The 14,436-nt window shown below is 37.6% G+C and overlaps 1 protein-coding gene across 2 annotated transcripts in view; it reads right to left on the bottom strand.

Moving 5' to 3' along the window:
* The window catches only part of atp10d (ATPase phospholipid transporting 10D), a 57,319-nt gene that overhangs the window by 13,386 nt on the left and 29,497 nt on the right, over nt 1–14,436 (bottom strand). For both annotated transcript variants that reach the window (XM_007235787.4, XM_022666649.2), the window contains 5 exons: nt 11,794–11,909; nt 8,563–8,815; nt 5,090–5,289; nt 4,460–4,636; nt 2,136–2,799 (listed from right to left, as the gene is read on the bottom strand). In XM_007235787.4, coding sequence (XP_007235849.3) covers nt 2,136–2,799; nt 4,460–4,636; nt 5,090–5,289; nt 8,563–8,815; nt 11,794–11,909 — 1,410 coding nt within the window. The remainder of the gene's footprint in view (nt 1–2,135; nt 2,800–4,459; nt 4,637–5,089; nt 5,290–8,562; nt 8,816–11,793; nt 11,910–14,436) is intronic.

Raw genomic sequence — 14,436 nt, 5'->3', positions numbered from 1 at the left:
AAAGATTAAACGTAAGTGTAGTACTAATTTTTAAGTAAAGATAGGGGCAGATGATGGTTCTTTCGCACCGAGTTTAAACTCTAGCCACAAGAGAGCAGTGTAGTACTCTGGTCTTGGATCTCACAGTTCTGACTGCTTAGAAATACACCTTTTACTTTACTCAGATTTTATGAATTATATCGAATAACGGCTGTGTTTTGAGAAATTGTAAAATAAAAAAAAATCCAATAGATTGCCTTACTTACAATATAGCAATATATTACAGTATATTGAATTGCAGTACTAATACACACTAATACACAGCTCTACCACTCACATTAACTGAGAGCTGAAGATGATTAAGGACTAGTTGCATCCAGTAATGAACCATTAATAATGGCTCAAATATGGCTGGGCGATATTGTGAAAAAAGTATAATAACAGTATTCTTCAAATATGAGTGAATGTCAATTAAGATTTTCAGTTCTTAAACAACTTCAGTTTTGTTGTATTTGTAAACCATTTAAAGTGATGCACAAGCTATTGTAAAATATGAAAATCATTGCTACATAAGAGTTGTTTACAGGTTTTTGACACAAGCAAAATCTATTGTATATCTACTGTATATCTATAGTATATCTACTGAGATTCCCTCTGACAGCTTCTATATGTAAAGATGTACAATCTCGATAATCCCATTTTGCAAATCGCATTAAAACAATTAATTAACGTCATCAAAAGTCCTGCACTTTTGACTCTGTTTTAGCATTTTGACCTGTACGTTAAATAAAGAAAACGTTACAATACACAATAAACATATTTTATGGCACCTTTAAAAATTTCCGATCATGTTGCGAGCATGTGTCTAAATGTAGCCTGAAATGCGCCTTTCCCTGATTGCAACATACTAATGGCTTTTTAATGTACTATTAAAATCTAATTAATCATCCTTAGGAGAAGATTAGGAGAAGAGAATACAATTCCGTGTAAATATTATTTAGCGTCAACCTAAAATTAGAATGTACCTTTTTGAACTTGTACAGACGCCCTTGTAAAAGTAAACATGATTGACTGACGCAACTCCTTCAAAAAAGGCAGAGTTCCTGGTTCTCCATATTGTTGTATCCTTGATCATAATCATAATTAACTAGCAGGCCCAGAAAAATATATACGTCCAAATGTTTGTTGAAATCTTTTCTAATGAATGGATTCAGCTACTTTAAAATGTGCACCCACTGCTGACACTGAACAGACAAATGTGAACCCACTGGCACCATCCCTAATGCCTAGAGGGGTATAAAGCCCCCTGTTTTGAGCTGGGGAACAATGGATCGGTGTTCTCTGGAATGATAGAATATGTGGAATAAACACCATACGTCACCATACGTCACCATACATCAAGTCCACTAGAAGGCTAAGTGAGAATACCGGTACAAGATGAGAAGCTCCCTGAAAGAGAAGCGGCATTCCGGCTAGGATGAACTGGTAAACCTCTCTCTCTCTCTCTCTCTGTCTCTCTCTCTCTCTTAGACACACTCACATACACTGTGTTCACTGTCTGATGTTACGTATAACATGTGGGGTACAGTACAGTTAGTTCTGCTGCACTAATATAGTATAAAGTTGTACCTGTATCTTGTGCTGGGCATCCACTTCCTCATTTATTTTAGGTTGGTCATTTTGGTCAAAATGAGTCAAACCTGTTGAGTTTATTGGGTTTCTAAGTTTGTTCATGAGTTTGTTATATTATCTCAAATTGAGGTCCCTGATGTGATGTGTGTCTCTGTCTCACATTTTTATTTTCATGTTTATGTGTGTTTTAGTCTATTGAATACTTTAAGCAGCAGTATTACATGCCGTCTTGTGGATTGTATGAAAGTATGAAAAACGAAAAAACGAATACTAGACCTAATAAAACTGAACTAAAACTATGCATTAAACAAAAAATAAAAAGCAAGCCCACTCCAAAAACTCCAAAGAATTGAAGAGGGACAATTAAACTATAATGAAAATGAAATGAAAAATTAAAAACTATTATAAACTTGGTGCCTAGAAATTCTCACTCCTAATTCATAGGGTGGAATGCAAGGTCCCCTGTGAGAGGTCCCCTCCCATTTAGAGCATTCCTAACCAATAATATTAATAATATGCTTTACCTGATGTCCCGGCCAGTTCCATGATAACATTATCAGCTCCTTTAGTGTAGACCACCACCTGGCCGGTCAGCGGGTGTCTCACCACGACGGACATCCTCTTCCGAGCGGAGTGGAAGGGCAGCAGGTGCAGCAGAGGGACAGAAAGAGGTCCAGTGCCTGGCAGAGCCACCAGCAGCTGCTCCGGAGACCGGCCCAGCAGAGTGCAACCGTACGCCCTGGCTGCCTGCACCAGGGCTGCTTCATCCGGGCTCTCTGCCTCATACAGCAACTCCTCCTCCTCTTCCTCATCTCCATCTTCATCATCACCGACGTCTTCATTAGCACTGTCTTCATCCTCCAGTTCTACGCGGAGCTGCGGCTGCAGCCGCTCACCGTCGTTCCCGCAGGCTCCGCTGTGGACGAGAGTGGGGGTGGAGCTGGGTGACGGAGTGTGTGCGGGCGTGTCAATGGGCGTCACTAAAGGGGAAGGATGTTTCTGGGTGTTGGGGGTGTTGGGGGCATACGTGGCCGCACGGCCGCGGGAGAACAGTCTGCGGGTGAGGCTGGGGGGGCTGTCCGTGTTCTGGGAGGGGGACAGGGAGAAGCGGGGCAGGCTGAGCTTCTGCAGAACAGCTTTTATGTCCTCCAGAGAGCGCAGAGGAGTACGAGCCATCGGTATCTGCACCTGAAACCAGCAACACACCTCACTTTAGTCATGATCTACAGAAATCACAGCTTATAAACACAAGTTAGTGAAAGTACACAAAGTGTTAAAGTGACCTCTGAATTCCTCAATGTTATAAAATAGGGCTGCATTAATCACTTAACAAGCATTTTCATTTGAAATGGCATGAAATCAGCGGCTCCATATATCCACAATATTTAAATCATAATTAAGATGTTTTTTAAATGCTTTATACAGGGTACCTGCAGGGATTATGAAATTAAATTACAAAATGGCAAAAAAGCACAAAACACCAATACTAGACTTACAGACTTCAGAACAGTACAGTAAGTTTGTGATTAAAATATTGGTTTATTAAAAAATATAGCAAACAAATAGAAATTAATTAATTATGTTTTGAACTTTCCTACTTACATTTACACAGTAACATTTTCCCTATGCCTACAGTATCGCCTACATTAGCCAAAAGCAAGTCTTGAAAATTATCACCCTCCTCTGCAGCCAAAAAGATATAATGCTGTTGGTTCCACTTGATTCAGTCTACCACTAATCTGTGTCTAGTCAGCTAATTTGCATATAACATATTTAAACCACAAAATTCAATGTTAAAAAAACAAAACACAACTGAATTTATAATATGTTGCATATTAAGATGATAATTAAGACATTTTAAGACCCTAAGGCTTTCTGCAGCTACCCTGAAAATTGCCATTACGCTGGCATTACTTCTGCTGTATATCCCTTAAAAAAAAAAGAATCATTAGGATAAAAAATGCAGCATTAGGTATTTTTATCATAAAAAAATTAATTTTATTTAATTTAATTTATTTCATTTTATGTTCACTGGAAGTGACTGATGTAAAGGGTCATTAAGCCCCATTTAAGGAGGAACAAACAATTTCAGTACGAAATTAGAAAATAATTCCAGTCTCAATTATATGTTTTCCTTACAACTTTAGAAATCAACACATTCTGAATTTGATGGAAGTAACAATGTACTGGATTAAGATGAAAAGCAAACTCAGCAAAGCAAAACAGTTTTGCTGTGTTTCTTTACAGTGATGTGTTTTTAACTTACAAAGCTTAAAAAAGCCGGGTAGCAATGTGCAGCTGATAAGACTGGAAAATATTTGCAGATTTACACAGATTACAGGTATTGCCATTTTTGCAGTTTTGGGTCATATCATTTTTACCCAACATAAACAAAGCTAAAAATCTGTTTAGTTTGAATGTACTCATTTTTACTAGTTTTCACAGGCAAAAAAAATATTAACATCTGTTGTGGGCTCCACAGAGCTAGTAGATCATTGCTCTACAACAAACATATGATCTACAGCCATTTCGGTGGGCAATATGGCTTCCACTGTTTCAGTGCACCATTAAAAGAATTACTCATACATTTAAACCTGGTTCTCGTCACAGTGCTGCCATTATTCATATACAAGTATAAATGCATAAAAGATCAATACTAAATTCAATAGTCAATAGACTGACTAATTATTACCTGCACTACCTGCTAATGTGTGTTGTGAGCATGTGATGAGTACAGTGGAGAGTTCAGACACAACTCTGAGCAGAAGCAAACAGAGGGAAATGTGATTACAGGAAACGTGAGAGGAACTGAGGTCACAAAAGAGGATGTGAATGATGGGAACTGTACCACATGGCGTGGCTGGCTGGGGGAAGACACCACCACTGTGTTGCAGACGGTGAGAGCTAGGAAGAAGTCCAGGATGTGGGAGAGTTCTTCAGCATCGTGTCGAATAGGAGGACACAAAGGGGCGGAGAGCGCCCTTAGCTTTTCCTGCAGCTGCACATCTGGAACCACTGCACACTCCTGAGAAGCAGACACACACAGACACACACACACAAGTGCTGAGTGATATAATAAAACACTTCTAATTGTTCAAACCATAGATAGCATTTGCATTAAAAGGAACTGGATAGAGAACGACCAAACATTCTACTTTTCATTTTTTCTGAAAATAAATGCCCTAAATAACAATATTTTAATTTGGAATTTGGGAGAAATGTCCGTAGTTTATAGATCGAAACAACAATGTTCACTTTAATCAAACATATACTTATAAATATCAAAATCAGAGAAACTGATTCAGAAACCTAATCGCTCTCTTAATTTTTTCCAGAGCTGTATACAATTTTAATTTGATCAATGAACTTGTCTGTTCATGTACGCTAGGTATCAGATGTTGGATTCGGAGCCTCCTTGGCAAGTATGAGTGCCTTAGCATGGTGTCGGTATTCATGCATCCCTATATGTTTTACTCACCATGGTTCCGCTGAACGCCCCAGCCGCGTGTCTTCGGAGTGTGTCATGTGGGGAGTGTATGTCAGATTCAGCAGCGAGTGTGTTGAGGGAGACTGAGCTGCGGTTGCAGCTGAGGGATTTTCTGCTGGAGCGTGAGCGCAGAGTGAGTGTGTTTTCCACTTGTCCACTGCACTGTTCTTCAAACTGCTCCATAGCACGAGCTGAAAGAGAAACACACATACATATTAATGTAGGGTCGTCATAACATAGTCGAAAAGTAATATTTACAGAGTTACTGAAAGTGTTTTGTTTTTGGTAATTTCTAGGCTACAACAGCATTGTCCAGAAAGTTCATATTGCAAGATAAAAAACAATAAACAGATTATAGTAGTAGAAGTGCAACATAATGATGTACTGATCTGAATCTCTCTGCCTATATTGAATTAATCTGTTCATATCATTGTGATTGTAGAAATAATGCAGTCACATAGTTTAGATAAGAGGTGCTGCTTATTAATAGTAAAGTCAAATCTGTTTATTTAGTATAAACAAGTTATATAACAAAACCAGTCGGACTCTCTTTCCTGACCACTTCCTGACTGCTCCCAGTTCCTTTAAATTACTACAGTCAAGTCACATCATGTGTCTCTCTGTCTGTGTGTATGTGTGTTTGTGTGTAATGGTAAACAATCTGGAATAGTATTGATAACTTCTATATTGAGGTAAATGTGCGACTGTATGATCTGAATTTCTGTAGTGTGTGTGTGTGTGTGTGTGTGTGTGTGTATCAAAGAAGTCAAGTAACTAAGTACAAAAACTTTATTACCTTACTTAAGTAGAAATTTGGTTATCTATACTTTACAAAAGTAATTATTATTTTTCAGATGACATACTTCTACTTCTTACATTTTCACACAGTTACCTGAACTTTCTACTCCTTACATTTCATTTCAGCTTGTTTTCATTCCAGCTTCTCATAGTTAAGATAAATCTCTACATCCAGATCAAGTGAATCTGATTGTGGTGGGATAAGAAGCACAAACATATACCATTCTGACACCCTATTGGTTTATACTAGGGCTGGACCCGAATATTCGGGTATTCGGATATTCGTTCGTTGAGTAGGTATTCGGTTTTTAATTTTGGTATTCGGATATTCGTTTTTTTTCTCCTTTCCAGAGTTCCACCTCACTCTAACCACTTCTGTTTTCGCGGGTCCCGTCAGAATATCTTGCGCGCGGGACAGAACTGAACTGTTATTGGCTGGAGCGGGAGTTTAATCCAGACGATGCGGGAGCAAATTAATAAATAGTTAAGAAAACTGTAATAATTGTAAAAAAAAAAAACCTAAAGAAAACTCTCAACGCGCAGGATGGACCGACACACACACGCACACACCGATGGTGTTTGGACTGGGGTAAGGAAGGGACCGCACTATTCAGCGCTGCTGTTTTAATAAATATATAAGTAAATTTGAAGCATTAAATGTAGTTTATTTAATTTATATTAGGAACGTGGGGCGGGAGCGGCAGAAATGTGTATGTGGCGGGCGGGCGCGGGATTAAAAGAAGCAATTTTTTGCGGCGCGGTAACGAGACAGAAACGCGGGAGCGTGGAAGAGTGGGTTTAAAAATCAGTCTCGCGCAGACCTCTATTATACATGATAAAAAAAAATGCAGGCTCTTCGAAACTGATTTATATAATAAAACGTAAGGGGTAATGTGGCAACAGTAGGGGCTAAATCGGTTACAAAAGCCTGGCCTACAAAAATGATGTCTGAACGAATTTCCTCTTATCTAATATAATTTAAAATGGTTTAAAAATATAAAATAATTTCTAAACAAACGAAATATTTAATATTGAGCTTATAGCTCAAGTGCAAAAATACAAAATCAGTAATATGCCCTGCACAATCCTTTAACCGAAATAGTACAGTTTACAATGACTGTCCTCTAATATAATCAACAATGTTTAAGAATATAAAATACTTCCTGAACAAACGTTTTTTTTTGTTTGTTTTTTTAAGCAAATAGCCTAAGTGTGAAAACACAAACAGCAATTTACTGGGCTGGCTTGCGCAGCGGAGAAACCGTGCAGCAGCAGCCTCGGTGTGGGGCAGCAGAAATTCCGGGATGAAAACACAAAGAAATCTGGGCTAAAAACACAGAAAAAATATGGGGTGAAAACACAAAAATCCGGGATAAAAACACCAAAAATCCGGGGTGAATATGTCTCGTCGGTCAGAGCAAATTGAACATTTTTCAGTGGATTAAAGGGGCCGTGATTTGCTTTTTTTTTTTTTTTTTTACCTCTTTTTTTAAAAACGAATATTCGAATATTCGCTTTGAATCAGTGCCGAATATCCGGAGCTCAAAAAACTCTATTCGGGCCAGCCCTAGTTTATACACAATTCATCACACCTGCACACATCCCGCCCCCCACACTCCAGCAAGATCATAGCAGACGTATGTAGCCTAGTATGAAGATGATCTGTGCAAATTTTTCAACATAAACATTTTTACATTACAGTCTTGGCATTTGAAAAAATTGTTTTAGGGAAGGTGTAGTGCACTCTGTGGCACAGCCTAAACTTCTGTTTTTAATGGTGTTTTTCCCCTTGCATTACTTTTTAAATTTTTCTATTTGTAAACAAACATCACCATTTAGAGTGATGCACAAACTACTGTTTCCTTTATATTTTATTTTAAAACTATTTATTCTTTTATTTATTTTATGAACAGTAAGTAGCCCCCTTTTAACTTGTATGCTTTTATATTAAACACGGTGCAGGAAAAGAAAAAAAAGGGGTTAAAGAATCCCAGCTGTAATTAAAACAACAACAACAACAACAACAGCTTGAGATGGACTGAAAATAAAACAGCTGAAACCGAACCAATTAAAATATGTCTGGATCATCCCCAATCCAGTATTACTGTAACGGATCAGGTCATCCCCTAAATCAAAATGCAAACACAAATCATGAACTGACATCAAAACTGAAAATAATTATAAATTAGGTAAAGTTTTTGTCGGTGTCAGTGTCATGCGATTTCATATTGTTTTTACACAATTCTACTGAGAGAACACAGGTGAAGGTAGACAGTTCCTCTTATCGTTTAGTACTAAACAGGTCGGGGATTCTTTATTGTTATGGCTACAACAAACAGACATTCCAGAGATTCAGGTCAGATAAACAAGGTTTTTTGAGCTTGCTTAGAGAATGGTGACCCTTCTTAAGGCATCAAGTATTTGTATGTATATAAAATAAAAAATATATATATAAAAATGTAGGAACTGTAATAAACACAGCTAAACATATTTTCATTCTTTTGAAAATAAGGAGGACAATCGGGAGAATCAGATGGGATTTATCAGAATCAAAGTGCTTGAGGGAATTCGGCAATCTCAAACCAATAAGAAGACACACACAAAAGTGTTTGTTGTCAAACGACTGCTGGGTGGAGTGATCTGCCATCATGTGGGTGTGAACTGACCGTTTTCGTGATGAGGGTACTCTGTACCAGAGACCGTGCACCGCCGGAACAGCATGCGGTTCTCCGTTAGCGTTCCAGTCTTGTCGGAGAACAGGTACTGGATCTGTCCCAAATCCTCAGTAATGTTCAATGCTCTGCACTGCACACCAGAATCTAGCTTGGGGTTATACAGATCCAGATCGTTCTGGATAAAATAGATCTGTCCCAGCTTCACTATCTCTATAGACACATACAGAGAGACTGGGATGAGCACCTGCAACACACAGAAACACAGAAACAGTGGAGAGTGAGAATCTGTAAGGAAAAATTTGAATTACAAAAAAATTGTAAGTTATTGTCCAGGGAACATGTGTTTTTATGTACATACAGGGGCTGACCATATAGATAATCATGTATACACAGTGTCAGGCACACTCTAATCCAGTTCTATAGAATTGATATTCTTACAAACAGCAGCTGGGCAGGAACGATACTGATACCAATACTTTGAATTTGATAACGATCCCTAAACAATACTTATTTTGATAAGCGATAATTATGCTCACACAACGTATGTATTTAACAGCCAACATGAGTGATCTCATTCTTATACGGTCACCATGAGAGGGTCCATCTTTTTTTTTCCCCCCCAACAACATCCAAAAAACATCCAAAGAACCTGTTTGTGGCGCTTCATTAAGAACAAAAACAAAAGCATTTATTTCACTGCTTAACCTACAAATCTTTTCCCTCAGCATTTTGTTGGATGCAGTTCAGTTTTTAAGTGTTCTTTTTTTAAAATATCAGCAATAGGTTGGCAAAATTAAATTTTATTTATATTAGTAGTGTCACTTAAAATGTATTAAAATCATGATTTATTGTGTAAATGCTGGTATTTCCCTATATTTTTTGGAAAAAGAACAATATTTACTTCTGGCATATTAGAAGTTTTTTTTACTATATATTTTTTTTACTGTATTATAATATCTAAGGGTAAAGGGCTGCGCGAGTGAGTGAGAGAGAAGAGAGAGAGATTTCAAAACAGCTTTAAGTAGTTTTGAAACCATTACTTTTACAATTTTACTTGAAAGCTTGAGTTTATACTTTAACTTCTACCGAAGTATTATAAACCCTGGTATTTATACTTCTACCTGAGTAATGAAGGTAAATACTTTTCAAACATTGAATATTGTAACTGGTGTGGAGGAGTTGCTGTACAGCAGTGGTTCTTAACTCTTTTCACAGTGTGACCCTGTTTTTTGGGTTCGAGACGAGCAGTGAACGAGTTTGTTCCATGTTTAGAAGGCAACTGCTGTTAAACAATGAAGAAGAGCTTTGGTTGAACAGGTTGACAGATGGAGAAGGTAGAGGCATGTATGTTCTTTAAACACTGCACAAAGCCAGCAGTGCGCTTTAAGCCAATGAGCAATCAATGCATGTACATGTGTATTAGTCACCAAACGGACTGACTGTGTACATTTTGGAGGGGTACACACCCAACATACATATGGCTTGTCCACCTACACAGAGGGTATGACACTTTAAAATGCATACACTCAGAGGGTGTTCGAGAGAAATAGATAGAGAACAAAAGCATTTCAATAACTATATTTATTAATAATGTATATACTTTTCCCCAACAGAATCAACTTTTTACCAAACTGCATAAAGTCATGGAAAACATACTTCTGTTTACTAGAGTTGGGGGAAATTTTCGATTCTTAGATGAATCACTATTTGGACGGCAATTCACAAAAGACAAAACGTAGATAAAACTGTCAACATAGCTGCGCATTTTGCATGATGGGTAAGCATTGTACGATTCTATGTTCTAAAGTACGCGTGTCATTTGATCTTGCATTTCTTTCATCCTGTTCCAAGTCTGTTTGTGAGTATGTGAGTGTGTTCGAGGCTGCTAGCGCTGTTAATTTGAGGGGTGTAAGAAAATACAGATATATAGAAGTATTTTGTTATTTTGTTTTGCAATACTGTATCGATTTTTAAAAATACAGGATCAATACTTAATTATTAGCTTTGATGTAAAGATTGGTGTAAGAAGTGGTTCATTTTGTGTTGGGAATAAACTGTGACCAATAGATAGCAGTGTTGTACTTTGTCATTAGCTCCACCCACTGTTCTGACTGAATGAAATCAGTGATGTGTTTAAGTTTTTGCCAGTACACAGCACTCAACGCTGATTTATGTCCGGTTAGGATGAACGCTAATCCAGCAAGCTAACTATAGAGCCATCCGCTTTCTGAGGCACGTTTCCTCTTTCTAAGGTGGCTTAGAATAAGCAGCTACACTTTATGAACTATATATTTCGCACTATAAGGCTCAATTAAAATCATACAATTTCCCCAAAAATCGTCAGTGCGCCTTATGTATGAATTTTACCAGTCAGGTTATAAGGAGCAGTAAAGCCACTCTGCTGAAGTGCAGCGTTATACAGCTTCAGTTTAGTTCTCCAGCAGTATTAGCATTAGCCGCTAACTGCGCTATGCGCTAGCCTTTTCATCGTTTTAAGGGGAGTATATCAGACTAGGCTAGTGTCGCTTAATGTGCCTTATGATTCAGTGTGCCTTATAGTGAAAGTAAATTTTTTTTTTTTCATTAAATCTCAGTTAAACTCTGTAACTCATTACATGATTATAGTTAAAAATACATCAAAACTACCTGGGATATAATAATAATAATTATTATTATAATAATCCCAGATTTTTGTATTAATTATTTGATTAATTTAAATAACTATGCTTTTTTAAAGTAAATAGAAATAGTGCCAAAGAGCCTATTAAACAGCGGGATTCATTATGAATCCTTACAGATACTTTAATTTAAAAGTACCAGGTAGTCAAGCAAGGATGAAAAAGAAATCCAGTACAGAAGAAAAAGATGCATAAAGTTGCATCACTAATCGTTTTATAATCGCATCACAGTCCTCTGAAGCGTAAGGTGCCTAGAGATTCCCATCTCTAATGTTTACACATAATAAATGCAATGAAGATTTGACAGTCAAAATAGAAGGTAATGCTAGTTTGAAACAGCTTCAATGTCAAAACCCCCACACAGTTCTTCTGTTCATGAGCGTAACAGCATGAGCCTCAACTCTTCCACAGTCTGTTTGTTCTAGAGTCTGAGAAACATCCAATAAAAACTGATAAAGCTACCACAGGAAGACACGTAGTGAGTGTGCTGATGGCTAGTGAGGGCCAGAGAGGAAGTGTTCCTAGAAATGCCATAAATACACACCTGCAGGACGATGATCATAGTCCAGAACATGTAGAAGCCAGCAAGAGCAGGGTGTGTATCATCAGGGATTAAAAAGACAGGATGATCCTCAAAACTATTCAGCCACAGACCATGACCTAACAACGGAAACAAAAAAAAGATTGTGTGAGATGTTAAAAAGTTATATAAAATAATTTTTTAAAATATAAAAAACAAAACTGTCACACTGTCATTTTTATTATTACTCTTATTTATATACAGTTTATCTAAATGTTTATTTTTATACAGTTTGGACACACCTTCTCATTTAATGTTTTTCTTTTTTTTTACTTCTTTAATTAATTGGTAATTTTTTTTTGGAATCATATTAAACACGTTAAAACAATTATAGTTGATTTACGATTTGGGATGAGCTGGAGCTTCACAGTGTGAAGGAAAAGCAGCTGTTGTTCAACACCTCCAGAAACTCCTTCAAGATGCTGAGAAAACTATTCCAGGTGACTCATGAGGACACAGAGATTAAAATGTGTGTGAGTGTATTCAAATGTGTTCAAGTGTTTTGTTCTAAAGGGATTTTAACACAATTAAAGAAAAAAGCAATTACTCAAATTGTACTCTGAAATTGCCGATACTTTGGAAATTAAGTTAAAAAAAAATTAATAAAGTTGTCCCTCAAGTTTGTTTATTATTTTTTTTTATAATATTTATAATAACGTTATCAAAATTATCAAGAATTTACAATTTTAGCACAAAATAAACAAATACTATATGGCCATAGAAATTATTTCCATTTCAATATGCAGCTTAAAAAAAAATGCCCCACAACAATAATCTGATTAATGCTGGTATTTCCCTGTATTTTTTGGGAGGAAAACAGTAGTAATAATTGTGTAGTGTGGTTTAAGCCTGGCAGACTAGATTTACACCAGACTTTTTTTTTCACTGGATTGTAAGATCTCGTAAGATCTAGTTTTGATGTTTTTAAAGTTAGAATATTTGAACGAGTTACTCAGTTGCGGAGTTACTGAGTTTAAACAAGTGCTTTATAAGTGGACAAAAAGAGGTATAGCTGCATATATATATATTTTAAATAAAGAAACTTTTAATAAAACACACTGTATTAATAAATTTAATTTTATGTGATCTGCCCTGATTTCTGATTGCAGGAATGGATTGGGGACATTCCTAATTGATTGCTTTATTGAGTGTACGCATATCTAACAAATTACTCGTGAGTGTGGATTAGGCCTGGACAATAATTCGATATCGGTATTTATCGCGATAAGAAATGTTTCAATAACGGTGATATCATTTTTGTGGTATATCGATATGTATTATTTACAGAATCTGTCACGGACAGGTGTTTTACTGGCGTCAGCTCGCCGCACAGCTGAACACAATCAGCTTCCGTAGCTGGACTATCTCTGTGCGTGATGACGTAATCACATAGGCACGTAGCCAGATAGGCTAGGCTAGGCTAGATTTGGCTAGGCTAGGCTAGGCTCGAACCGCTACGCATCTAAAATGCCTCGCGCTGGAGCCAAACGAAGCCGGCACGAGCGGATCCAAGGCTAAGGTAGGCTCGGTTTGCATCTGAAATGCTCCGCGCTGGAGTGGAACGGAACGGAACCGAGCCTAGCCTAGCCTCGGGTCCGCCCACGGGTCCGCTCGGTCAGCCTACGGGTCCGCTCGGTCCAAGTACGTCTCGCTCGGTCCGCCTACGGGTCCGCTCGGTCCGCCTACGGGTCCGCTCGGTCCGCCTACGGGTCCGCTCGGTCCGCCTCTGGTTCGCTCGGTCCGCCCACCGGTCCGCTCGGTCAGCGGTCAGTCGCGGGTCCTCTCGGTCAGCCGCGGGTCCTCTTGGCTCCCAGCGCGGGACATTTTTGATGCAAAATGAATGCCCCTGCCGCTTCCACAAGTGATCAATTGAAGGAGGGAGGTATAATTCAGTGGTGAGGATTTGGTTCGACTCTCGAAGGTCTGCTAAACTTCAGTTTGCTGCAAATTGTGCCGGAGAGTGGAGCCGACCAGCAGCGGTAACGTTAAAACATCTAATCTGTTCCACCACCTCAATCAGTTCCACTACATACAATATTTTCCTTATACTGGCTGAATCACTTTTATAGCGTATGTTGTAAGTTATTTAAGTTATTTAAAGTTTATGAATCCTTTAGGTTTGTTTATTTGACGGGGATATCATGTTCCTTTTATGTTTATAAAGAGTTGTATTTTGGCTGAAGCACTTTTGTAGCTTATATTGTAACTAAGTTATTTATAGTTGATAAAGCCTATAGGTTTGTTTATTTGACGGGGAAATCGTGTTGCTTTTATGTATATAAAGGCTTCTTTTATTCTTTATCCTAGTTGGAACACTTTTGTTTTGATCTGTTAAATTTGTTTACAAAAGAATAAGAAGCTCTGCTTCTATCCTAATTTTAAGTTATTTTTTATTGGTAATAGTTATATAGGCTTATGTTTGACAGGGATGTCATGTTTTTATTTTGCTATATGCAAATAAAATTGAGCATTGATTTATCTTGACTATTGTTTATTTCTTAAGTATTATAATGTTTTCGTGAAAGGAGGTTTCAAAGACTTAAATTAAGTAGACAGTAGTAGGTACTAGGGGTGTGCCATATCATATATCACGATATTATACTCTGA

Source organism: Astyanax mexicanus, chromosome 7 (genome assembly GCF_023375975.1).
Source record: "Astyanax mexicanus isolate ESR-SI-001 chromosome 7, AstMex3_surface, whole genome shotgun sequence".
NCBI lineage: Eukaryota > Metazoa > Chordata > Actinopteri > Characiformes > Acestrorhamphidae > Astyanax > Astyanax mexicanus.
The sequence above is the reverse complement of the archived record's forward strand: the minus strand, read 5'-3'. Positions and strand labels throughout refer to the sequence as shown.